General features: G+C 41.6%; 1 protein-coding gene across 1 annotated transcript; it reads left to right on the top strand.

The window, feature by feature from the left end:
* Window positions 1–551: 551 nt before the first annotated feature.
* Window positions 552–18,411, top strand: OBI1 (ORC ubiquitin ligase 1). The gene is made up of 6 exons (XM_075262833.1): window positions 552–671; window positions 2,653–2,788; window positions 4,111–4,202; window positions 5,432–5,674; window positions 12,086–12,174; window positions 16,932–18,411. The coding sequence occupies exons 1-6, from the start codon at window positions 600–602 to the stop codon at window positions 18,259–18,261; spliced, it is 1,962 nt and encodes a 653-aa protein (XP_075118934.1). The 5' UTR covers window positions 552–599; the 3' UTR covers window positions 18,262–18,411.
* The last annotated feature ends 8,501 nt before the right edge of the window (window positions 18,412–26,912 follow it).

Raw genomic sequence — 26,912 nt, forward strand, 5'->3', positions numbered from 1 at the left:
TGTGAGGGGTCTGTGTTATCTTTGAGGGGGCACTAATAGTCCCCCAGCACACAGGTAATATAACCTGTGGGGGTACCACTAGGGCACTATTACAGTATTAGTGCCCCCCCCACACACACACACACACACACACACAGGTAATGTTATTTACAGTAGGGGGCGCTATTACTGCCGATCTCTGCCTCCCAGTGACTACAATAGGAGGCAGATCATTCTGGGCTGAATTTGCTGCTGATTGTGAGCACATCCTTAGAGCGCTGTATACTGTGTGGTGAAACATTCAAGGGCAGTATTGAGGGGACCCAAAAAATAACATTCACCCCTAACTAAGGGAATATCATGTGTACAGACCGAGGATTTTCTAAGCTGTGGTCAATGGAGCCACATACGGCCACACTCCTCCTCATGAGCACCAGTGTCCATCTATAAAGGGATGCACCAAGCCCGCGGAATACTAATATCGGCGCCAAATAAACCCTGCGAGCGCGCTCTCCAGTCTGCAGAAGTTTGACCCCTGCCGCAGCCCGTAGCTCTGCTTTGTGTGTGGGCAGACAGAGCTTCGGAAGAAAGTGTGAGGAGGAGCGGGCAGTGCACAAGTTATGGCACACAATGTGCAGAACGTAACGCTGGCCCTGACTCTGCCCATCACCTGTCACATCTGCCTGGGCAAGGTAAGACCAACAACCGAGCCTGGGCTCAGCCGTGTCCTATGAGGCTTCCTGCTGGACTCTCAGGTGTTTCTGTCATGCATAGTGTATAGGCTTGTTTAGAGATGGCTGTTGAGCTTTCCAAAGTTTTAAGTAATGAGGGAAAGTGTGTAGTACAGTGTGGCGGCTGTGTGTCTGTGCAGGGCGCATGTGTCACAGACCGTGTACAAGTAGAGTTGTGCAACCTGTAACATTCTTGGGGCCATACTGAGAAGGATCACAATAACTTCCTTCATAAGTCTCCATAATAGTCTGTATCTGCTGAGTATACTGGTTGCCTTGCATTGAGGGACATACAGTAATGCTTGTACATCTTTTCAGTTTCTTGATGTCTTTCTATGTATATATACAATTTTTCTGCTTGCCCTTGGTAACGGTCAGCTAAACTCTAATGGCGTGAAACCATGTTCACATATCCTTAGTTCAGTTTTCTTCACTTTTCCTTATGTAACGTCCGAGTGCTGTAGTATTGGTAGGGCAAGGAAGTAGTTTGCCATGATCTCCCTGTTATAAGAGCCAGTACCAGCTGCTCCATGCAGGGCGATGGATCTGCAGAACACGGCAAGTCTTCACTGTGGTCCTGATCTGCTATTGGATCATGTCTGGCAGGAACCTCTAGGGCTGAGCTCACACTACCATTAGATATCCGTTATACTAGTATCCAACACCTATCTTAACAGACACTAACTGATGTTAATGTGTCCGTTATTTTAAATGATCCATTTAATGTCCTTTTTTTGTTTCTGCTTTCTGAGGATGTGCAAAAAAATCAACAGTAATAACGGATAGTATAATGGACACCGTCCGTTACTGTCTGTTACCCATAGACGTTAATGTTAAAAAATAATGGACATTTGATGTCGTGAAACAGCTTTTGTTTGTTTTTGTTTTTTAACCGACACAAAAGTTCATGCTGGATTTTTTTGGGCCGTAAAAAACTGACATGTGACAGATGAGGGCACATTCACACCAGCGCCCGATCTCCGTTATGCAGGTTTCGGTTTTCTGCCGGCAGAAGACGGAAACCTGCATTCACTGTCCGGCCGTGTGCGTCTTCTGCTCTCTGCGGCGATACCGTTTTTTTTTTTTTTTTTTAACTGGACACAAAGTCCTGCATGTCCAACTTTGTTTCCGGTTAAAAAAAAAAAAAAAAAAAAACGGTTTCGCCACGGAGAGCAGAAGGCGCTCACAGCTGGACACTTTTCAAACCCATTCAAATGAATGGGTTTGAAACTGCCTGCCGGTTTCCGTTTCCTGCCTGAGAAACTGCATAATGCCCGGTTCACACATGCTGATGTGTTCCGTCCGTAAGGGTCTGCATGAGGACCCCTACGGACGGAACACAAGAGCACGGGCCCATAGACTATAATGGGGTCCACGTGCTTGCCGAGCAATTCGTGCAGGCAGTGCACGGCAAGCACACGGACCCCATTATAGTCTATGGGGCCCGTGTGCTTGGACTGCACAGCGATTGCAGTTGCACTTGTGTTCTGTCCGTAGGGGTCCTCATACGGATCCTTACGGACGGAACACATCAGCATTTGTGAACCAAGCCTAACAGAGATCAGGCGCTGGTGTGAACCTGCTCTTAGGTGTATAACAGATACAAGATAAAATCTCATCACCAGGAGTAGTGTGAACGCCCCCTTCGGTTAGGACTGCATGTGTTGTGCTAATAACATTTTGATGTATCGCTACAGTGTGGCATTGCAACATTAAACTCTTTTTTTTATTTCTTAACTTAATAGTAAGTCGTACAACTATTATAGCCGTGTGACTTATATGCAACACTGTCACACAACATCTTGCTGTGTATCCTTAGCCTTATACTCAGAGCCCCTTACAATACATACTCCAGAGGGGTTGATAGAAAGCATCAGTTCACACGAGCATGCTTCAGACTGCATTGCTTATATGAACATGACCCTTTTATTTCTGGTCACAGGTACGGCAGCCTGTAATTTGTGCCAACTATCATGTCTTCTGCTCCGTCTGCATTGAAATGTGGTTGAAAAAAAACAGCCAGTGCCCTGCCTGCAGGGTGCCCATAACTGAAGAGAATCCCTGCAAGAATATCATAGGTATGTTGAGCTCTGGTTGTTTCTATGTTTATTCCTGACCCAAATCTTTTGTGTTTATAATGTGATCATGATATTAAAATCCACCTTCTCCGATTTCTTTTTCTAGGAACTCATGTATTTTTAATTACTCAAGAAGATAATGGCCATAAGTGGTACTGCAGTTGAGTTAGACTTTTCAGAGAAATTCTGGATCTGTTGCTATAATATACTGTCCTAGTATGTACAGGCAGCCAGATATATAGTCAGTCATTGCTGATGGTTGGGTAAGGAGAGCACCCCTCATAAATATAGCAAACTTCCAATTATGATTCTGATGTATTCTCTGTCAGGTGCTTTTTAAACTTAGTTTAGATTTTCATTTTTTTTACTTTTGTGCATTTTGGTGTAAGGGTTGGTTCACACTAGTGCTTGTATTCCATCCGAAAGGAGTCCGCATGGACGGAATACAATTGCAACCGATGTGCTCCCTAGACCAGGGGTGCCCAATACGTCGATCGCGATCTACCGGTCGATCGCAAAGGAAGTATGGGTTGATCGCGGGATGCAGCCAGGGATCCCTGGTGTCTGCTTGTTCATAGTGCAGGCTGAGAGTCAACTTGCAGGCCGGGCAGTAGCAGCTCCGGGGGATGACACGCTCCCCGCTCTTAGGGATGGAGGGAGCCGGGGTGCTGCTTGTTCACAGCACAGGCTGAGAGTCATCTCCGGACACTGGCAGGCGGGGCTGCCGCAGCCCCTGCCTGCCAGTGTCCAGAGAAAACTCTCAGCTTGGGCTGTGAACAAGCAGACACCGGGGATCCCTGGGCGGCCGCAGAATGCCGCTGTCTCCTGCTCACGCTCTGCCCGACCCCGCCCACAGGCACGCCCTGCCCACAAGAAGTGGGTAGTAGATCTTTTGGCTTGGTCAGTTTATAAGTAGCTCACATGCTGAAAAAGTGTGAGCACCCCTGCCCTAGACTATAATGGGGTCCGTGTGCTTGCTGTGCACACAGACTCCATTATAGTCTATGGGGTCTGTGCACTTGCAATTGCGCTTGTATTCCGTTTGGGGGTCTCCATGTGGACTCCCCCTGGACGGAATATATACGCTAATGTGAACCAGGCTTTACTGCTTTTTTTTCTGCGTGCTGAAAAAAAGTGTCCATCACTGCTTTCCACTAAACACAATGGAGGGCAGATTACAGACAATCCTCTTCTGAAAAATAGCTGCAAATTCAGTTGTGTGAACTTGGACTTAGAGAAACAGTGCAGCTGTAACTTTGGAGGGACTTATAGGTATGTATTTTCCTCCAAAATGTATTATTAAAAGTAATTTCTTTTGATAGGTGGGACAAGTGAAGATGAAGGTACACTGACTCATGCTGGCCGAAAGCACCTTCGTAAGACCAGACTTGAGCTTCTTCAGAAAGACTATGAGGTAATGTTGTTGCTTGGAAACTTGAAGGAATATTTTATAATCTTGCAATGAACAGGTTTTGCTCTAAAGTTTTTAAAGAGGACCTTTCAGGGATTTGGGCACATGCAGTGTTATATACCACTGGAAAGCAGACAGTGCGCTGAATTCAGCGCACTTCCGGCTTTCCCGATCTGTGCCCCAGCTGAAGAGCTATCGGTGCCGGTACCGTAGCTCTTCAGTCAGAAGGGCGTTTCTGACACTGTCAGGAACGTCCTTCTGTACAGCAACGCCTATAGCGCTGTACTGTGTGAGCGGGGAGAAACGCTCACACAGCATAGCGCTACAGGCGCTGCTGTACAGAAGGACGTTCCTGACAGTGTTAGAAACGCCCTTCTGACTGAAGAGCTACGGTACCGGCACTGATAGCTCTTCAGCTGGGGCACAGATCACTGAATCACCTGAATTCAGCGCACTGTCGGCTTTCCAGTGGTATATAACACCGCATGTGCCCAAATCCATGAAAGGTCCTCTTTAAGTGAGTTGTATTTTGAAAAAAAGTGAAGTATGAAGGATAACCCATCCACTGAGTACAATGCCCTAGCAGATTACCATGTATGTGGAATAGCTTTTCATTTCTTCCCGCCTGTCCGACGTAATATGGTACTATTCCTGCACAGTGCAATTCCATCAATACCATACCATAGTATCTGTCAGGGAAATTCCTGAAAGTTGCACCCATGTAGAGTGTAATAGCTACTTTTTCATATGGATAGTTGATAGGGAACCCTGTGGCATCATTAATGATTTCAGAGTTTTCTTTGCGAAGATGGTCGATTGCATGCAGAAAAGATCTGTCTGCTCCGTCTTTGTACGTAGAACAATAGGTACATTATCATTATGACATTGTAATCTTTATTAGGGGACAGCAGGGAATATAATGTTCAAGGTTTCTTGCTAACCTTAATATTCCAAAATAAGTAAATAAAAAAATAAATGGAAATTATTAAAGAAAAAAAAAACCCCACATAATTCGAGAGATAAAAATAATAAAATAATGACAATTTTTTTTTTTTTTTTTTCGAAAGGGTAAAATATTGCTCTAGACGTCAAGATCTAAAACGTAAACTACACAAAATATTTTCAGTCCAGTACAGGAATCACAGTTGAATGGAGTTGTTGCTTAAGGTTCCTTAGAAAGAAATGCTATGAGAAAGATTATTGGTCTTTAACATGTCTTTTATATCTTTTAGGAAGAAATAGAATCACTGTTGCAAGAGACAGAAGAGCTGAAAAGGGCAAATGTTCAATTAGAAGAGCGCCTAAGAGCGGCCTCCGACCCAGCTGTCAGCTCCATATCCTGCACTTGTGGAAGCAAAGAATCTGGCAGTATAGGAATGATTAGTGATAGTTTGTTGGATGAATGGAGCAGAAAGCTGGAAATGGCCAATGTTGCCAACAAAAAAGTTTTGGAGGACAATGAAAATGTTAAAGAGGTGAGTTTCAGATTCGTGTGAATTGTGTGTGCAGCATGGGTACAGAAGGCTAGCCCATCTGCTCATGTGCCACTGAAAAGCTAATGTAGCACAGATTTCTGAAAAATAGAATGTCATCTTTCATATAAGATTTATGATATAATATAAGATCGGTGGATGTCTGACATCCACTATGCCCATTGATTGACACTGTAGAGCCAATGTACTCAGCAGAACGCACCAGAATTCTGCTATAATTTGTGACACTGTCTAGCATGCCTGGTGCCACACATCAAGTGCTTTAGACAGTTTAACAAATTATTTAAAAAAATTGGTGTGGCCTAAGTGTTGACCCCCATATGGCTAAAAAGGCTCCACATTTTTGGCACATTTCTAGCAAAATCTAGGCCAACTAATAGGAGTTGAAAAGTTAAACTGTACAATCTAATAATGTGACAGATTTAGACATCTTGATCAATCCGGTGCAGTTTTAGACTTGACAAACTAACTTTTAAACAGTATTGGTTAATCTGCCCCACTGTATGGAGTTGAAGTTGTGTCGTAGAAGAGCTGGGTTGCTGCAGTTTCATAGATCTGACTGTTCATTGTGTGCAAAGCTGTGTTCACTGTTTTTATTTCCAGTAGTATGACTCCTGCTATTACCCAATCAATGGAGTTGTCAGATCCCCACCAATCTGATATTGATGACCTATCCTAAATAATAGGTTGCAATATCAAAATACTGTAAAACTCTAATTCTGGCTATGATAAAAAGGTATCAGAACACACCAGTAATTGTACCTTGCTGAATAAGCAGGAGGACTAGGTCTACTCCGAAGCTGAATACGGACCTGCAGACTTGTCCTTGGCTTACAACACCTACAATGGTCATGTAAAAATCAGAATTAGACCGTGGAGCAATGGCGGACAGCAGACTGGTGTGATCACATTTTCTTTTACTCTATGTGGCCTTTCAATCCATGTTTGTTGTGGATGGAGATATGTCCCACTATGGAAGCAAAAACAAGCCATTGGAGGAAGTATTATGTTCTGCATTCATGAGGATGTTACTTTTATATGTACCACTTGTCTCAGAAATCTTGGAGATCAAGAATGTCTGTTATAGTGTTAGTATTCACTTTAAAAACTGATGAACATGACAGTGTTCAAGGTCAAGATTCCTCAGATCTCTGTGTTAGTATCTGTGAGATGTTGTAGTTCCAAGTTCAGCTGAGCTATAGATGCCTATGCACTACCATTATTAAAAAAGCCTTAGCACTTTATGTTCAATCATCCTCCGTTTCAGAAGCATGCAAAGTCATAATCAAGGGAATTCTGCACCAAAAACATCACAATCTGGCTACCTAGTGTTCGGTGAAGAGCATTGGCATATTAAGCTGCTGCAGATTTCCTGTAAAACTTTAACATGTCAGTAGACTTTTTAAAACAAATCTGCCAGGTGTATACTTGGTCTTGGAGCTAAACTGTTCACATGTTTGGAAAAAGAATACCCTATTTGTTTCCCAAGGCTCTGGATATATATGGGTACTGTAACATGAAGTAACATATAGTCACTGCATTTTTCATGTAAATTTAAAGGAACCCTAAACCTAGAGATGAATGATGAAAATAAACAGGAGATTTTCAACAGTGTTGGTCAGTTTGCACAATTTTCTGCATGACCCTGAAGCAAACCATCTTGTAGAGATCTTGTGGAACTCTTTCATTTTCAGAGGGGGAGCTCCTCTTAGAGCGAGGAGTCTAGGAAGAATAAGAGGGAAGGGTCGCTCTCCCGGTTTTGATTGCAATAAGAAACAAAATAGTGTTAAAGAAATGAAGGATAATGGAAAGAAGAATTTTGTCTGTGTATTCTCTACATTTACAGTCAATCACCAGGTCCAGCTGCTGCACATAGCCAAAACCCTTCTACTAGAGATTGCCATTGAACACACAATTTTGCAGGTAATTGCCTTCAAGATGGTGCTGTTATTGACCACCTTTGGTGGGTGTGCTTTCGGTCACGTGTGGAACTGGACCTTGTGATATTATTCTAATGTTGATAATAAAAAATGAAGGTCCAACGTGTCTTGAAAAATTCCTCTTTACTTTATTAAATGGCACATAGCCACGTTAAAAAGCATTCCACAGACATAGATGGTATAGAACAAAAGGAATAAAAAACCAGCACTAAGCCTGACTGACGCGTTTCGAAAGCATAGCTTTCTTAGTCATAGTCATATAGCTGACTGAACACAGGGTTTAAATACGTAAGCCATTAGTACTTGTTACAGCTGTACTTGATAAAATACAATTACAAACAACACACATACATTCAAAAGTAAAAACACTGCTGGCTAAAGCAAACTGCTTGAAAAAAATAAACACATAACAGTTTCTCAATAATAATACACTGATACACATGTATAATAGATGTAACCATCCTGAGATACACATCGTATATGAAATCCTTGTAATGACGACTTCTTGTATGTGGATATCCACGTATCATTACTTATTCTATGATCCGATCCAAATGTTTCTGTTTCAAACATTCTGGTGTAAAGAAGAAGCAAAAGTTAACAAAAAGACACAATAAATGAACGAAAGTATTTAGATCTACAGGTAAGTACCGAAAAAGTGTGTGATTACTATTTCCAACATGTAGATGCAGACCTGAACAACCGTATGCTACTCACATCATTAATGTGACGTTTTAACAATTGTGTAATGCGTCGCATAAACAACTCGTATCACACGGAGATGTATGCAAAATATATAACTTCCTCAGTGCCCTTATTAAATATGGTACCCGTGTACTCAAGAGCCCTAGTGCGCATGTGTTAGTTGCTGAGACACATCGAAGCGCACGCGTCACATACAAGCTCCCGTAAGTCAATTTCCCATAATCACTATGGTACCAGTGCGCTCCAAGGTGTTAGTGCGCATGCGTTAATAACTAATTTGCTCATAATATGTTCCGTACCCATGTGTGTAATAACATTCGTTGTACCCACGCTTAACATTACGTGTATAGAAGAAATGGACCAGAAGCCATTCATTGAGAGCCGCAGATTGCACGAATAAATGCGGAATCACTCATGAGATGCCCATTCTTCTGTGCGAATTGAAAACAAGCAGAAGTTAATGCAACGTATACAAAATATAAGCAGGTAAGTATATTAACCTAGTTATTGTCAATAGATATAAGACAAATCATTCCTCCTATTTAAGCCTAGTGGAAAACGAGTGTTTAATTTAAAAATCCACTTGGCCTCCAATAGTTTTAACTGGTGTTCCCGATCTCCTCCCCGAGGTGATTTTTTTTATCTGATCAATAGCCTTAAAGGAGAAAGTACTGATGTCACTGCCATGATTATTAATAAAATGTTGCGATACTCCTGTGGACTTAGCACAGTTCTTATTTACAATGCTATAAATGTGCTCAGCCATCCTTACTTTCAAAGCACGTGTGGTGCACCCGATGTATTTCTTATTACATTCTGTACACGTAACCATGTACACCACAAAAGTACTGGAACAGTTCAAAAAGTTTTTTATTTGATATGTGCGTTTCCCTTCCGAATCCTCAAACGTAGAGGTTTTGTCAGCGAATTTACACATATTGCACCTGCTAGTGCCACATTTGAAAAAACCATTAAGGTGTAGCCAGGTACCACTTTGTGTCGATGAATTATTAATGTATAAACTAGGAGATAACATATTTCCCAGGGTTTTGCCCCTCTTAGAAATGTATTTGCATCCTGATGTTAAAATGGACCCCAAAGTTTCATCTTGGTACAAAATAGGTATGTTTTTCCTAACGATATCTATAACCTGCTGGTAATTATGACTGAAAGTAGTAGAAAAATAGATGTTGCTGTCTTTGGAATTTTTTGTATTTATTTCTTTAGGGGCAAGTAAGGTTTTTCTATCATGTCCACCAAGGATAACCCCTATCCCTGAATCTCCTACCGATTTCCAGCCGATTTTTGTGAAAACTATGCTCTGTGGTACATGCCCGCCTGGCCCTAATTAGTTCTCCTAAGGGCAAAGAATTTTTTGTGTGGGCAGGATGTTGACTATGGGCGTGCAATAGGGTATTACCGGACATGGGCTTCCTGTACAGACTAGTTCTAACTTTCCCTGTCAGCAGACAAGGTAATGTCCAAGAAATCTATATTAACATCCTTAATATTGTGCGTGAATTTAAGATTAAAGTCGTTATCATTGACATAATCCATAAAGGCCGGAATATCTCGATCCTCCCCACACCACACAATCAGAAGGTCATCTATATAACGACCAAACCATGCTATTGCCTGTTTAAATGGGTTTTTGATGTTGTAAATGTAGAGGTGTTCCCAATACGCCATCACCAAGTTCGCCAATGAGGGCAAAAATTTCGCCCCCATTGGCGCACCCCGTGTCTGTAAAAAAAAAATTCACCATTAAAGGAAAAATAATTGTGCGTAAGTAAATAATGAACCACCTCCAAAATATACTCACAGGTGTGAGATGAAAAACCCGAAAATTTCTTTAAATGAAAAGTTAAAGCTTGTATGGCAATAGCATGGGGTATTGAAGAGTAAAGCGAAACGACGTCACTAGATAACCATTTAAAATGTCCCCTCCACTGAAACCCATCAAATATCCTGAGCATCTCCTTAGTGTCTTTTATAAATCCGGGCACTCTGTTAACCAGAGGCTGTAATATGCCATCTATCCATTGGCATAATTTTTCATTTAATGAGTCAATGCCGGATATGATGGGTCTCAGTGGAGGGGGGAAAACATTTTTGTGGACTTTCGGAAGCCCGTGAAACAACGGAATGACTGGGCATTTCGGTTTCAGATATTTAACATCCGACTCTGTAAAAATGCCTACCCTACAACCTTCTTCCAACACCCTGTCCAAAGTAGCCGAAAAAACTTGCGTGGGGTCTGAGGGGAGATGCCTATATGTGTCTGTATCATTAAGTATCATATAGGCCGCTTTCTCATAGTCTTCTAAGGCTGGGGACACACCATGGGTACTCATTGATGTCAAATATACTGCAATATGCAGTAGCATCATAGCGGATGTGAGTTAAAGGCAAACTAAGGAGCATGTCTTAGTCTTCTGACCTAAGGACTAAGCTGTTTTGAGGGGGGGGTTTGTGTTTTTTTTCGTTATGGTTATAAAAATGTAATTATACAGAATTCTTTTTTTTCCATTTGAAATAGTTATATAAAGACATTTATCACCCATGTTATGCTTTGTTGTAGGTGCATTTTGCAAATAATAGCTAACAAATTTTGTGCCGCATGGCTGTACACAAGCTGCGAGCCCATTAACAATCATGAGCCAGTGAACACTTAGTTCATTAGTGGCCCCTGTACACAGTATTATGCCCCATAGTGGCCCCTCCACATAGTATAATAATTCAACTTTAATAATATTCCATTTTTTGACATTCACTAGCAATTATTATACTGTGGGGTCTTCAGATCCTAGAGTATAATAGACGGAGCCCCAGGGAAGATGGTGAAACCTAAAAAAAAAATGTTACTCACATTCTCTGTGCATCGGCGCCGCTCTGTTCTCTTCGGCACTTCTGCCTGAAGTCAGCAGCCGCTGAATGGGTCTAGGGGGTTACGTATGCGTAATGGCGCCAATGTGACCCCTATGACCCTATCAATGGTTTCTTACATGGGGCAGAAGAGAACGGAGCGTCTCCAGAGCACAGGGAAGGTGAGTAACATTATTTTTTATGTTTCTCCACCTTTCCTGAGGCTCTGCTTATTATACTGTGGGATCTGAAGATCCCACAGTATAATAACTGTTGCGCGAGGACTTGGGCCAGGGAAATAAGCCTCGCGTGCCGGGGGTTGCCGACCCCTGTTCTACCTCAAGTACCACATCCACAGTCCACTGCTTGTACTCTTTTTCTCATGGAATATTTATCCTGCATAAGATATATGCTGCAATGGCTAAATTGATCCTACCACTAAGATGTCTTTGGCAGAAGGTCCCTTAAGAGTCAAATATTCATTGCTGTGGATTTACTTGAAAACTCAGACCTTCTTATTTCAGATTTAATATGCCTTGCTTTATTTAGTCAAGTGAAGAAAATTATCATCTATTTTGCTGATACCTGCACATTGTAATTTCACTTGGCCACAAAATATCTAGCCATGTGAAAAAAACATGGAAAAGCAATTAGTACATTCCCTTAATGACTTTCTGAACTAACTGCAAAGCTTTGTTTGCCTCCCTAGATGGGGGCTGAGCGTTGTGTTCAGGGAATATGAATACAAAGTGCCATTTCTGTCCCAGTGTTAATTAAAGACAATGTTCCTGCATTAGGAAGACATATCTGCTCTTCTTTTCTACATTTTAATGCGAGTATGCTACTTGTTGTACTCATGTTGTCCTATTTTCTTACGTTAAAGGAAAACCGAAAGCTGCGAAATGAGAATATTAAATGTATAAGAGAAAATTTGAGATTGAAAAATGAAGTAGACCTCCGATCACCGCAGAAGTAGGTACATTAGATATTTTATTCCCTCTGATATACATAGACCTGACAAACCATGCTGTGGGCACAGTGGAATAAAGTGCGGTTGTATGAAACCAGAGGTTTGCATACTAAAATTATATTTAAAAAAAAAATAAAAAAAAATGTAGACACGCAATTTATTGGTATTGTTGCAGAAAGAACGTGTATATCAGATGTAATGAAACCAGTGTTTGTTCTTCTGCATGTCGTTTTCTGAAATTGCATGTGTTTTCAATCTCTGTCTGCTCAGTGGGCAGGCACTTTTTGGTGTGATCCTGCAGCAGTCTGGTGCAACAAGAGCACCCTAAGGGTGAGTTCACACGGAGTAAAGTGCCGCGTGATGTGGCATGCAGATTTGCGGCCGCAAAATAGCGCTGCGTATACGATCCCGGCTCCCATTGAAATCAATGGGAGCGTATATGGCCCGCAAAAGATCACGCGGCGTCTGCGTGCCACATCACGTGGCACTTTACTCCGTGTGAACTCACCCTAACAGCATATAGTCACTCACAAATGCTGCAGCTGCATCCCCCTCCTCCCCATCTTATAGTTAATTTGGGGTATCACATGTGTGGGGGTAACAGACATGAGGATGCACCTAATACCATCAGGGGTAGCACATGTGAGGGTGGGCAGCCATTATGGTAGCACACGTTGAGGGGTGGAGGGCAGGCGATCAATCCATCTCTAATGGCTTAATGGCTTAATCCCCTTATGTACTACCCCTGATGGTATTAGGTGAAGCACATGTTGGGGTGGCAGAGGAGCTGTCCCCATGTACTCAAAGTTACGCACACACAACAAAAAAATTGTTCTGTGACTTGTAGTGCTTGGGGGCAGCTCCTCTGCTACCCCGCACATGTGCTTCACCTAATACCATTAGATGGGGGGCAGCCATTAGGAAATGATTGTGTATCCCCCCCCCCCCCAATGTGTGCTACCCCTGGTCCCAGCATGAGTGACTCTGCCACCTGTAACCCCCATTAGAGAAATGGCTGTCGCCCCCTTCCCCACTTCTTACCACTCATGTTCTGGCTCCCAAATGTCTCGGAGCCATCCTAGTCCAATCTTCTCCTCTCCCACCTCGAGTGCTGCCTCTCCCCCACCTTTCACCACTGGCATGTCTCATTTCTTAAATGAGATGGGGGAGGGGTGGCACTTGTGATGAGGGAGGAGAAGATTGGACTGGGATGGCGCTGAAGACATTCAGGAGGTGGGAGACATGAGTAGGGGGAGGGGCAATGGCCATTTCTCAAATTGGGGTTACAAATCCCTAGATAAAAGATAATTCATGCTGAGACCAGGGAAGGGAGGGGCAGCCATTTCAAGAAGGATGGGGTTAGGGATGAAGAGATTTGGGCTTACTTAATGGAGAGTTTTCCTGGCTTCTCCTTCCTACAAGACCCTGCTACACGGTTTCGGCACAGAAAAAAGGGGTGGAGTTGTGGATAATGTGGGAGGGGTCCCTCTTCAGGGGATGAACTGACAAGCCTTAATGGAATGTTCTAAGCGGCTGCAAATCAGTGGCATCAGTTTACATTGAAAACCAAAGTAAATTGAAAACAAACCATTGTGGATCTGTTGTTGTTAAAGGACAGAAAAGTGCGGTAGTATATGCTATTCTGTCTGAATTAACAGACTGGGGCATACAGACGCCATAACGGATTATTTTGTTATTGCGGACAATGGGTCCGCTGACTGATACATTTTATCAGGTAAACAGCTATAAAAACGTATCAGTCAGGCGGACCTGTATAACGTTATGTGAAATTACTCTACCTCTGTACAGACTTGCATTTTGAGAAAAAATGGCAGAAGTTTGATTTGTGGTTGGAATTTCATGCAGAAATACATACATTACATGGAAAGTTAACAATAACCAGTCTGTTATTATATAACCTTGTCAGGGCCAGTGGATGTGGGTAAAGTCACAGCAGGGGAACTTTTTAGAAGCAAGCTAAATCCAATGCCTTGACCGGAGGGTGTTGTATCCGTGCACTATACAGTGTCTCCTATTGATTTGATCCACATGAAACTTGGGCTGTGGAATATTTTTGTTTTGTGGAACTTTTTAGTCCTTGCACAGTGGAGGTAGTTTGCTGGTTGTCACAAACAGCTTTCCAGTTATACCAAAAAACTTGTGTCCGACAATGAAAAAGTGGAGAGGGGGAAAGTCACTTGTCATATCAACTTTTCAGCACATATCTGTCTTTGGTCAGTGTCTTTTGTGTAGCAAAAAGACATTAATAGTCGAAAAAATGGCTGCTTACACAGTAACTAAGTGGCCATTTTCTTGTGGCCTGTGGGCATCCGCACTCGGCTCTGCCCGAGGCCTGCAAGTTTGACCACCTGCACCAGAAGAAGACACGTGAAGAAGATGGAGGCGTCACTGGAGAGTTCTCTCACAGCATTGGGGACGCCCCCAGTGCTGAAAGAGAACTAATTTGCATACTGACGAAAACCGGGATTTCTATGGAACAGTGCTGCGGAGAAGACCTCTAAAGGTAGGAGAAGAATAGCCTTTCTTTAATTAAAAAAATGAATCCCTTTAAGACAATAGACTTTCACATGATGGAGATGATTTGAAGAACTGCCTGTGATCTCTGGTGTTCCTTTATGCTGTTCTATTAGATTTCTGGACTGCCTTTTAGTGTTACAGATGAAACTGTACAAGTTAGAAGTATTACATTAACAATAGTGCCGCCACACACTGACACATGAGAAATCATCAGTGTCCTGACACATGGCTTGTTCATTTTGTGATGCCAAAATACTCTTGGTTGCAGGTCTTCAAGTAGAAATGCTGCTTCTTTAAGATCATTTGACTAACATTAATTAAGAATGTTTTCACATTCTGATTTAATTAAAGATATTAATGACTAAGCTGTAATTAGCCTAAAGATATAAATTATGCAGATTTTACTATGATTTATACACTAGGGCTTTAGAAAAAAGGACAAAGGAAAAACTGCTGTTGCGTCTCACTCATTATTTCATTGATGTTTTGCTTCTGAGGTGATTTTCTCTTCTGAACACTAGTGTAACGCTCAGAAATGGCTGCCGCCCCTACAGCATTTTTACATTTTTTTACTTGTTTTGTGACTACTGGTTAATAGCATATTACCTTTCATTGCTACCTTCGTGATATATTGCATTCCAGTCATAGGGGTTTTTAATACCTTTTACCAGTATCAGGTTTTATCATGGTCTGCTATGTTGGTGCTTGAATAAAAAGTTTGTACATCTTTTGATCAAGTGCTGGAGCAGTGAAAGGAGCATCACAGGACGGCATCACATTCTTTTTTAGGGTATTATTTTAAAACTGGGGGGTAGTTTAATATAACTTTAGCGGTGCCTGAATAGCCTTGAAGGCTATTCATGCATATGTGGGGCTCTATCAGCATGATTTTGCTGATAGCGCCGCTTTAAGTTTTAGAACCAGAACGACAGGTTTGTTTTTTTTTTGTCTTTTCTCATATTGAGTTATACTAGGGCTACACAGTGATTTTTGGCTGCAACTCCTGTCCGTGCAATCAAAGATTAGTTGGTCACCCTGCCACTCCCTCTCTCATGTTAGTGAATGGAGTTGCATTGTGACCCAACATTTGTGTGCAAAATCTGCAACTTCGAGACTCCAAAAAGTTGAATAATGTTCAATGTGACGTTTCAGCACTCTAAGTGTCACAATGTTTTGTGCTTTTTTTTTTTTTTCTTTGCTTTAACAATCACACATTCACAGTAACATCTGGGGCTATGTTGGGTGGCTTTTGGTGCTTTTCTTTTTGACAAAATGACATTATCCCGACTGGCACCATTGCTTAAAAAATAATTTTCGACACGCAAATGATATGCTTCCAGCGTGCCAAATTTTTTCCGACAAAAATACAGACGTTTTGGTCACATGCAGACCTTCCTCAGTGTGTCGGTAAGGTTGGAAGCCAAAAGAAATGGAATGTGTTTATAACAGAAACTTCAATGTATGTATGAACTTTACTTAGTTATGCCGTCCTGCAAAATTCCTTCAACTCAACTTCACTTGTTTGCAGAACAGAATAATGGTCTCAAAGCCAGACCTGTAGATTACATCAATCAGTAGTAATAGATTTTATTTTGGTTTGTCTCTCGATGGTTACAAGTGAGTTTTACATCCTTTATTTATATGCAATAATCTAGAATATCTGATTTAGGCCTGGTTCAGATTTGCGTTCAGTATTTTCCGTTCAGAGAGTCTTCTTGTGGACTTCCCGAACGGAATACCGAAGACCTAAAAAAGCGGTGAGCAATGAAAGCACATTAACTATAACCAACATTGGGCAGTCAGAGTATGACACTTTTGAAGTTAATGTGGCCTAATACCATTGTAAAAAAATTTTTAAAAAAAGCCGAGACCTTGTCTGTCTCTTGTCCACGTTTTGGACCACAATAGCACATTCCAACATGCAGTCTGAGCTTCTCAGGCATGGATGCTTTTTTTTTTTATTTATTAATTTGTGTTATTAATATCCTCTGTGGTTCCTTGAGGCATCAGGAGGGGGAAAAATTGTCCATCTGAATCTGACCGTAAGGAATTTTAATATAATTAGATGTTGTTTTTGTTGTTTTGTTTTACCCACACAGGTTTCTCGCTTTTACCGAAATATTTTATTTAAGTTTATTTCCTATTCTCAAGTTGTGTATCACTTAGCAAGTTTTCTGCAAACTGTGATTCAATAAAGTTTCCTCCTGTCTTTTTCTTATAGGTTTGGAAGGTTTACAGTGGCTGCACTGCAAGCAAAAGTAGATCAGTATGAACGAGAGATGAGCAGGCTTAAAAAAGCTCTGGAGAGGTGCGATCAATACATAGAAGAACTAGAAGCAGAGGTTGAACAACTGAAAAGGCCATCAGAGGATATACTAAAAGAAGAATCTCAGTGTGGAGAAGCTGCCCATGTACACCGAACTGATGCTACAACCACACAAACCTGCCAAGAACTAAAGGCAACACAGCAGTTTTTGAGCCACAGCCATAAAACAGGGGTCCTTTCAGAAGAATTCAGCAGCAAATGCTGTAAATCAAACAGACACTCATCCAGTTTATACAAACTAAAATCTGTTTGTGAGCATGAAAGATCCCCTGAGCAGAAAAGTAAATTCAGTAGACATTCATGTACTGTGTTAAATAACAATGAACAAATGAGTATGGATGGAGAGAGTCAAGTGGAAGGTGCAGAGTTAGCACAAGGCTTTGGAAGTCCTTCTTTGTCATTGCCTCTTAGCTCTCTTTACCTGAACACACCAGGTGGCAAAGCTAATTCCTCTTCCAACCATGGTCCACTAAAGAAACCTCTAACTTTTCTTAGAAGATTAGTGTTTGATGACTTGCCTAAAAAAAAGGAACTTTCCAAATCCAACTCTTCTAACTGTGAAAACAATATGGATACTGACAAGGGCCTCGCATCCTTTGGAGAGCCCAAACCATGTTTCTTAAATTTGTGCCAAGACATTTGTGAATCAGGAGACAGTAAATTACAAGGACAAAGAGACACTGGTTTACAGTTTGGAAAAGAAAAGGATAATACATTTCAGAACTCCCTAGAACAGAGCTCTCATGTTAATGTCAGCGAGATTAATACTGCCGAGTGTAGCAAAAGTTGGAATCCATATCAAGACGATGCACCGTCTACATCAGGAACAAAAATTAATTTTCCAAGTCACTCTAAAGTCAAAGAATCTGGAGGTTCTCCTTCAACTTACCAAGGTGGAGAACCTATTGCGTCTGCTTCGTGCGCTCCATGTTCTTCATCTGCAGTTTGTGATGGTGAAGACTCTAAATTTTTTCTGAATAGGCCAGCTGATGCTATCCAGGATACAAACTTTCAAGGCCATCTGCCAAATACAGATATTGTTTCGTGTAAATCAATGTTAGAAGCTAAAGAGGAACTTCTATTGCATGATACTTCAGGAGAGGCAGGACATACATCGAAGTTAACCCGGCTGTCCCATGGTGTCACCTACAGTGACAGTCCTTCAGCAAAACGAAAAATTACAAACTGGTCTAGTGATAGTCCTTCTAAGTCATTAAAGCGCTGAGTCGAGATTGTGTTGTACAGTAATAGTTTTTGTCAAATGAAATTATTATTAATTGTAGTAATGTAGCTTCTTCTCTTCTTTTGTTTTTAACTGATAAACTCTTCTCAAATATAACTGCAGTCTCTCCTTTCATATGACACCAAAAGCACTGTTCTATGTTTTATAATGGCGAATTATAACTGTGCTTTATTAGATCCTGTACTCCCCTGTACTCTGGTGTGAAGTCAGAGAGAGAAATAAGGCAAAGGATACATAGACGACATAGAGTGCACTTTAGCAAGGGATTTCCCACAAAAGAGCCAAAATCTGTTGTTAAAGAGGATCTTTCATGTTCTCAGGCACATGCAGTTTTATACACTGCTAGAAAGCAAACAGTGCACTGAATTCAGCACACTGTCGGCTTTCCTGTTCTGTGCCCTGGTGGAAGAGCTATCGGTGCTGTAGCAATATCTCTTCACTGTCAGAAGGGTGTTCCAGACAGTCTAGCTGGGCTGTGAGGAACGCCCCTCCCGCCAGTGCTCGTCCATAGCTCTGTACTGTCAGAGGGGGCATTCCTTACCGCACAGCAATGATGCTTAGCTGTGAGGAACAACCCTCCCGACTGTACTCGACCATAGACTAGTACTGGGGGACATTCTTCACAGCTTAGTGTCATCGCTGGGTAGTAGTGAATGCCCCCTCTGACAGTACAGGGCTATGGATAAGTACTGGGGGAGGGGCGTTCCTCACAGCCCAGCTAGACCATCAGGAATGCTGTTCTGACAGTGGGCAGAGATCTGTAACGTCACCGGTATCTCTTACCCCGGGGCACATCACAGGAAAACAGACAGTGCTTTGAATTCAGCACTCCGTTGGCTTTCTAGCAGTATATAAAACCGCATGTTCCCGAGGACATGAAAGGTCCTCTTTAAAGTCTATTGCAATATTCATTAATGTCTCAATTGCTGCTGAGAAACAAAACTTGTTTGAAAAAAATGATTAGAAGTACCCTAGTGTTTTTGGATTTTTTTAAGTCGTGTATAAGTTGATCATTTTATTAATTTTATCACTTTTGTAGCAGATTGACCTTTTGATTTCCTAATGAGAACAATAAAGAAGCCACATTTCATTTTTGTTTCAAGTTTCCTTTGTCATTTCATTACTTCCTAGATGTCACCTTCTGCATGTTCAGTTGGCTTCTTCTACCTGATAAGACTTCCACTGTTGGTGTCCACACTCTCTGCATGGAATAGACATGATATCCGTAGATTAGTAGTTATAGTCCTTTTTTTTTTTTTTTTTTTTTTTTTTTTTTTTTTCTTCTGACTCCTTGTGGCTCAAGACATCGCTGTCCTAACGTCATGGTCTACTCGGGCTTTACCTGCAGCCTAGTAGAAGACATGAGAATGGTCCTGTTTATCTAAACCCAACATTGAGACCTTTTTGACATTTCTTAGTTTAGATTCCTGACTTCAGTGTTGTGGCATGACATGGTGTGTTGACACACGACCCGTTGTGCCACTGTAGCGATGATGGATTAAGATTAAGATCACTACTGTGGCTTATGATTGACTGCAACTGTTAGAAATGTCATCACCTGAAATGTGTAGATAGACACTGACCGAGGACCTGGGGAGATTCAGCTGAGTGAATGGCAGAGGCTTAGAGTCAGTGCACACTGAGTTTTCTTGCCGCTTATTTTGATGCTGAATCCGCCTCCAAAAAAGCCTACCGATAGAATTTTATTGGGAGGCTTTTTGGAGGCTAATTTTGATGTGGATTCAGTGTCAAAATAAGCGCCAAAAAACTCTGTGCATTGCCCCTTAGAAATTGTATTACTTATATAGTGAACATTTTTATGTATATTAGTCTGCATCAATCAAAGATATTCCGTGATGCAGACAAATCTGTAATGGATGACAACAGTCCCCTGTTCACACGTCAGAATATGAACTGGAATTTGAGGCGAACATCTGCCTGGAATTCCTCTTTATTTTTTTGACTCTTCATAGCCTTATGCCACTGCTTGTAGTATAGCAAACTATCAAGGCTGTGACAGCCCGAAGCAAAAGTCCTACACAAAATGTGTTGCATCAGTTGCGCAAAGCCCTCTCATGCACCAAAGATGCGGCACATTACCTCTTTGTGCATTGTTTACCACTTTCCTCGATAACGATTAATAAATGATTATTTTAGGACCCTCCCTTTTTTTTACATACCATGCCCCCTATTTATATGTCAGCCATGTCACAAAATTTTGGTTTGGGTTATTCACAGATCAATAAATTAGTGACATATCCTTTAACCTATGACAGTGAGTCAGGATGACCTACCGTAGGTTGGAAAATAATTGAAATAATCAATGTGAGCAAGTTCATATCGATTAATTCAGCGGATCTGCAATATCTGTTATTTTTCAATCAATTTTTCAGCCTTAACTCACAACAGTTTTCTGCCGTGAGTTATACGGGAAATCTAAGCCAGTTCCTAATACAGGCATCGTCATAAATTAGGCGTATCATTTGGTGATCCTAAAATCTCATGATACTAAAATATATACCAACTCATAGCTGACTTAGACATAAATAATAATTTATACCAGACTTGTCACAAACCAGAAAACTGGCATAGGAAAATTGTAAATCTGTCCGCGTGTTTCTCAACTATAGAGCTAGTGGCGTGACATGGGTGGTTCGGCTTTTGTAATCAATGGCTAAATAGCTTGAAGCTACAAATTTTAAAAATTATGAAAATTTTAAAAAAACTTAAAACTTTCCTGAGCACGTATGTGAGAGAAATAAAAAGACAACGTAGACTTTTTATGGAAGGGTGCCACTTATATATGAATTTGTATTTTAAAAAGAAAAAAAATGTAACTCGCAGCCCTAAAAAATGGCCAATAATGCTCACGGATCAAAAATCAATAGTCCACAAAATGCACAGAAAAAAAACCTCGGCTAGAGGGTAAGGCCGTGACCCCACGGGACGAAATCAGCGCGATTTTCCCGCAGCAGAAACGCCATGGGAAAAATCACGGCTTTTTACAGTAAGGGCAAAGTGGATGGGATTCTAGCACACCCCATACCCACTTTGTGGTAAAAACTGTGGTAGGACACATCGCGATTTCCAAAACCGGCACAGTTTTGGAAATTTCAGCATGTATACAGCTGCCATGACTCAGATTCTCAGTGACTGGGAACCAGAACCTGAGTGGTGCTTCTACAATATGTTGCTGATCTGTTACTGTGCTGCCCCAACAAAATTCAGTGTGTGAAATCCAGCCTCTCACTTCTTTGTTCTTTGTTTGAAAAAGGATGCAGAGTAAGTAAAGACTAGTTAGTTTTGTTGTGCTACTGTTACATTTTTGGGACACTGCATATCTGCAGGGGTTAAACATCTTTTGCCAGACAGGATCAAAGCAATACAGAATATACCCATTGGGGGGCCACACGGTGGCTCAGCGGTTAGCACTGCAGCGCTGGAGTCCTGGTGTTCAAATCCCGGCAAGGGCAAAAAACCATCTGCAAGGAGTTTGTATGTTCTCCCCGTGTTTGCATGGATTTCCATCCCATGTTCCAAAAAAAGACATACTGATAGGGAAAAAAATGTACATTGTGAGCTCTATGTGGGGCGCTCAATCTACATTTACAAATAAATATATAATATATATACCCATTCCGAGAAATGTTGGACATTTACAGACTTTCCTACTGTAGGGCATGGATACCAAATGCTTCCATGTTAATGCAACCTCTTTATGACTGTCTAAAACCAGACTGTCTTGTTTTTACAGACCAAGGAGTAGAGAATTTCCGTCTACTGAAGGAGAGCCTTGCTAGTGCTCCAGCTTTGGGTCTTCCAAACGATGACAAACTTTTTAGGTTGCATTGCACAGAGATGAATGGGCATGCTGCTGCAGTTCTCACACAAGCCCATGGTGCACAGCAGAGACCCACAGCATATTACTCTGCTAAACTAGATTCAGTAGCACAAGGAGCCCCATCTTGTGTTTGTGCAATTATGGCTGTGCAGTTACTCTTAAACAAGTCAGCAGATATTGTGTTGGATTATCCTCTCATGGATTGTAGATGTGTGAGAGGTTGTATCACTAGCATTTTGCTATTTCCACCACATATCATTTGGTTCTGTCTGCGTCCTGCATACAACCATTGCTTCATCTAACCTCAGGTGAATGTGTTATTTTTCAGTGATTTGTCATCTAAAAATCATCATTTACGCCTAATTGAAAATATAACTAGCTACTATAAAAATTGCCCAAAATTAAAACACAAGGGTGATTATAATATTATTTTACTCCAGATTTCTGGTGTTAGGGAAAAAAAAAAAAATACCCTTTTTTAAATGTCTCACTCCACCCACTGTCTAAAAAAGTGGCGAGCGGGGTTCAAAGCAGAGATGCACCAAAAATTCTACATGATGAGGTTCATTATTGTCCACTTTCCAGGCCAATCCACATTAGTAAATGTGCCATTGTTTATCACATTTCGAACAACACACGTACTTAAGGCTGTTCCAGAGTAAGAGCCATTGACTCTGCCATTCCCATTTACTGTATGTTGCCAAATTTTTGACCACGCAGGCTAGGCTCACACTTGCGCCAGACGTGGGACCCGAACAACAGAGAGCCCGTCCACTAAAACAGCAGTCACCTATGGATTGCATAGACTATAACTGGGTTGGGTGTCCAGTTTTATACTGAAACCGGCGAAGAGAAAGGCCCTCCGTGCAGGACTTTTCTCTCCACCGATTTTCGGCAGAATCTGCAACTAATTCTCTTACGGAGACTCCAACGCAGATGTGAACAAAGCCTTAGCCATATAAGTAAAAAGAAAAACTGTCCTGTCATGAAGTGGTTAAGGCCTTGGACTATATCTGCTCTTGTAAACCCCCCTTGTAGACATGATAAGAATGCTTCATAAATACAGTGTGATGTAAATGAGTGCAGAAGAGGCTTTGGGAGCCGCAGGTACACTTATCTGCCTTTAATGACTTGGCCCCTTATGTCCATCTCGTGTCGCTAATTTAGTCACTGAGCCCGGCTATTGAAACCATTGTTTTCCCTTGGATGTAGTGTGCCAAATCAGAAAGACATTAATCTGTCAGCGAGCTGTCTCAATTAGCCGTGCCTTAGCTCTAAAGGGTAATGAAGCGCAGCCAAATAAGTCAAAATTCTTGTTAATAAATGTGTGAATGTATAGTAATTGTTATAGCGCTGTATTCTACATTTCGGTTACATTCATGAAGCAGAAGTAAAGCCGTTCTGTGTATTCCCGTTAGCTAGTGAAATATGTGATTAAGATTTCCTCAAACATAATTAAATGGATTTGCCAAATCAAGCTCCAATGATATTTGTTTGTGAATATATTTGCAGTCATTACTTATTCCAAATGATCCCGTTTTATAACTGCGCTCTTCAATGTTTCATGGTATCCGGAACTGCCAAGTCTGTCTATCCTTAAAGCCACAATGGAATCACAATGACAATAGAAAAAGTGAAGGTCCTAGCTGAAAGAGGAAGGGGAACACAAGGCAGATTTTTAATTGAGCAATGAGAAAAAGATCTCCTGCTGAGGGCAGTGAAATTCATTAGAAAGTGGAGAGATGTGAGGCTGGCTTCTAAATGATGCTGTTAGGTACAGTATTAGAGACGAACTCAGGAGACCATTGGTTCTGTTTACCAAGCTAATGATTTTCCGTCATTGTTTAGGTTTGCACCTGGCCTAAAATCTGATACACATTACACCGCTAAATGGTGCTAAATACTCCCCCATGCATCTTGTCCTCATTACATTCCCTTGTGATTACACAACCATTGTCCTTTTATATCCCTGCTTCCTAATGAAGACAGCCATTGTTTGCTAAGCCTGAAACAAATGCACCGAACTGTCCAATCAACAGAGAAGCTGGTCAGAACCAAATACATCATTTGTATGATAGGACTAAATATGAGCCCGCCACATAATAAACATCTAAAGCATCCATATACATGAAACACTTGTCAGACGACATATATTCCTCCAGACTCCACCGTAAACACACACACTCGGTTTAGGCAAATGTGCACTGGCTTTCTGCAGGGAAAGGGACAGAAGGAAAAATGTCTCTTATTAGGGAGAGACTGGTACAGGGACTTATAGACTATATATGCCCTGCTAAGAATTCTGGTAAGGAATATGCAAATAATACCTCCTCGGATTTGCTGTTAGCACCATCTTCCTATAGAGCAGTGATTCCCAAAGTGCTCCAGGTGGACCCCCAGGGGGGAGTTCACACTTGTTCCCGGTGTCCGCCCTGTGCCACTCGGCCGGGTTTCCGTCCTCAGCCCCGAGAAACTAAACAGAGGACAGTTTCCCTATGGTCAGCTTTAAAATCCATTAATTTGAATGGGTTTTTAAAGGTAACTGTCGGTGTCTGCCTGCAGCCTCTCCACGGGGAAACCATTTTTTTTGGCCAGACACAAAGTTGGACATGGAGGACTTTGTGTCCGGCCGGAAAAAAACTGTTTCCCAGAGAGGCCGCAGGCAGACACCGGCGGTTACCTTTAAAAACTCATTGAAATGAATGGGTTTTAAAGCTGACCGCCGGGAAGCCGTCACCTGTCCAGTTTCTCGGGGCTGAGGATGGAAATTCGGCAGATTGGCACAGGGCGGACACCAGGTGCAAGTGTAAATGCCCCTTTATTCAGCTTGTTTGAGGTTTTTGAACTGTTGAAATTTGCCTTTTGGGCACATTGAGGGCAAGTTGAGAGACTCTTCACATTGGATAGGCAGCATTCAGCATTTATAACACCAAGTGCCCAGAATAAAATGATGTCTGAGCTGAATTAGGGTCTATGCACACTGTGACATGTGAATACGTCCTTAGGATTGAGCTACAACCTCAAGTGTCCGTTGCAGTAAAATCACATTTGGAAATGTTTCACTAGTTTCAAATTTCTTCACCATATAGCCTCCGCAGACTAATAATGAGTACTACACACTAGGCAGGAAACTGTGGGCTGCAACGCTAATATTTGCATATTTTTATTATGAAAATCAGAAATTGATTGAGTAAACCGCTCCAACACAAAAAAGAGAGGATTGTATTCTAAAGGAAAGTGATGCAACCAAGAAAAGGTGCCCTTTGTGTAGTGCTCCAGCCAACCAGTCTCCGCAAGCTACAAATATGGATTATATAGGGGTGAAAAGCGTGTAAACTATAACAAGGAAGAACATGCAAAATCAAAAGATCTGTGAAAGGAGTATAGAAGAAACGTTTACATGGTATGCAAGGTAGCGCAATCCAAACTATGGGAAGTCTTGTATTCTTGAATGGGACGTTGGAATCAGTGTGAGAGTCCTAAATCATAGTCTCTCTGTTCTGGATCACAGTGGATAAACTACAGTTATTTAACAAATCCTGGCTATCATTTCTTGGTCTCTTGTCTCTCCCATGCAGTTTTCCAAGGTGTCATGTACAGCGGTCACATAATGTATAATGGTTGTAGGATACAATATTTTCAACATACAATGATCTTTTCTGGACCACAATATCTTGAAACCTGACTCAACATACAATGCTGTCTGGAGTTTCCAACAAATCGTCATTTCACTGGTAAAGCCTCTGTAAGGGTAAGTTCACACAAGGTTTTTTGGACCGGAACCTGAGGCGGAGGCTGCCTCAGGTTCCAGTCCAAAAGCTGGGTATCCGCAACTTAAAGCCGATGCACTGCATCGGCATCCAGCCGCGCACTCAGCTCCGGATTAGGCCCAATGAATGGGCCTAGTCCAGAGGAGGGAGTGTCCAGGCTGAATCACTAGGCGAATTGGCCTGAAGAATGAGCACCTCGCTTCTTCTTTCCGGGAGCCGGAAGAAACAGTTCCCGGAAAAAAACTCCTGAGCGGCTCCCATTGATTTCAATGGGAGCTGTCCTTTTGGTCAGTATTTTGATGTGGATACTGCCTCAAAATCCTGACCAAAAAACTACGTGTGAACTTACCCTAATAGTAAAGTGGATGCAGTGAGTGGCCAACTATTAGCGCCTTTCTACAGTATAGTGCAGTACTACATGTTCTGTATTTCTCTTTACCTGCGTCATGACAAGCTGCTCTGTAGTATTTTTCGGGTCCACTTTACATACTTTTTGGGACACTTAAAGTCACCATCATAGAAAGTGATTTTCAGCTCATAGGAGCTTTTTCTGACTTTTATGTGTGAAGGTTTGCTATGTCTAGATTAGTTATGTGATCATTCTTCTGTAACCTATTTTATATATTTGGGGTACATGTTGGGGTCTTCAGAATAAATGACTTGTTTTCCATAGAACTAGAATCTCAAGATAAAATGATTTCAGTTTGCAATGGTTGTCCTGGAGTCAAATAATATTGTAACATGAAGGCTCACTGTACTTCATAACACAGTCAATATAAAAGCTGCTAAATGTTATTGGGGGTGCAGAAGTCGCCCCTTTTATTGACATCACTTACTGCATTGCAGTTAATGGTGTATTTTCTGTTCTTCTCACCTTCAGTCATTCTTTTCTGTATGCAAAACGAAGCAGCATAATATGTGAATAGCCATCTTTAGAACAGGATGCAACTCTCTCAGGTTGGCTGTAATGTCTATTTTTAGAGTACTTGAACAACATGACACCTGCAGAAAGTAGCGGAAGG

The sequence above is a fragment of the Leptodactylus fuscus genome, chromosome 2, assembly GCF_031893055.1.
Source record: "Leptodactylus fuscus isolate aLepFus1 chromosome 2, aLepFus1.hap2, whole genome shotgun sequence".
Lineage (NCBI taxonomy): Eukaryota > Metazoa > Chordata > Amphibia > Anura > Leptodactylidae > Leptodactylus > Leptodactylus fuscus.

Excerpts from the sequence above, each read along its gene's own strand:
- OBI1 (XM_075262833.1), top strand. The coding sequence starts at position 600 with ATGGCACACAATGTGCAGAACGTAACGCTGGCCCTGACTCTGCCCATC. Across the intron at positions 5,675-12,085 it reads ACAATGAAAATGTTAAAGAG|GAAAACCGAAAGCTGCGAAA; the intron begins GTGAGTTTCAGA and ends CTTACGTTAAAG. Across the intron at positions 12,175-16,931 it reads GACCTCCGATCACCGCAGAA|GTTTGGAAGGTTTACAGTGG; the intron begins GTAGGTACATTA and ends TTTTTCTTATAG.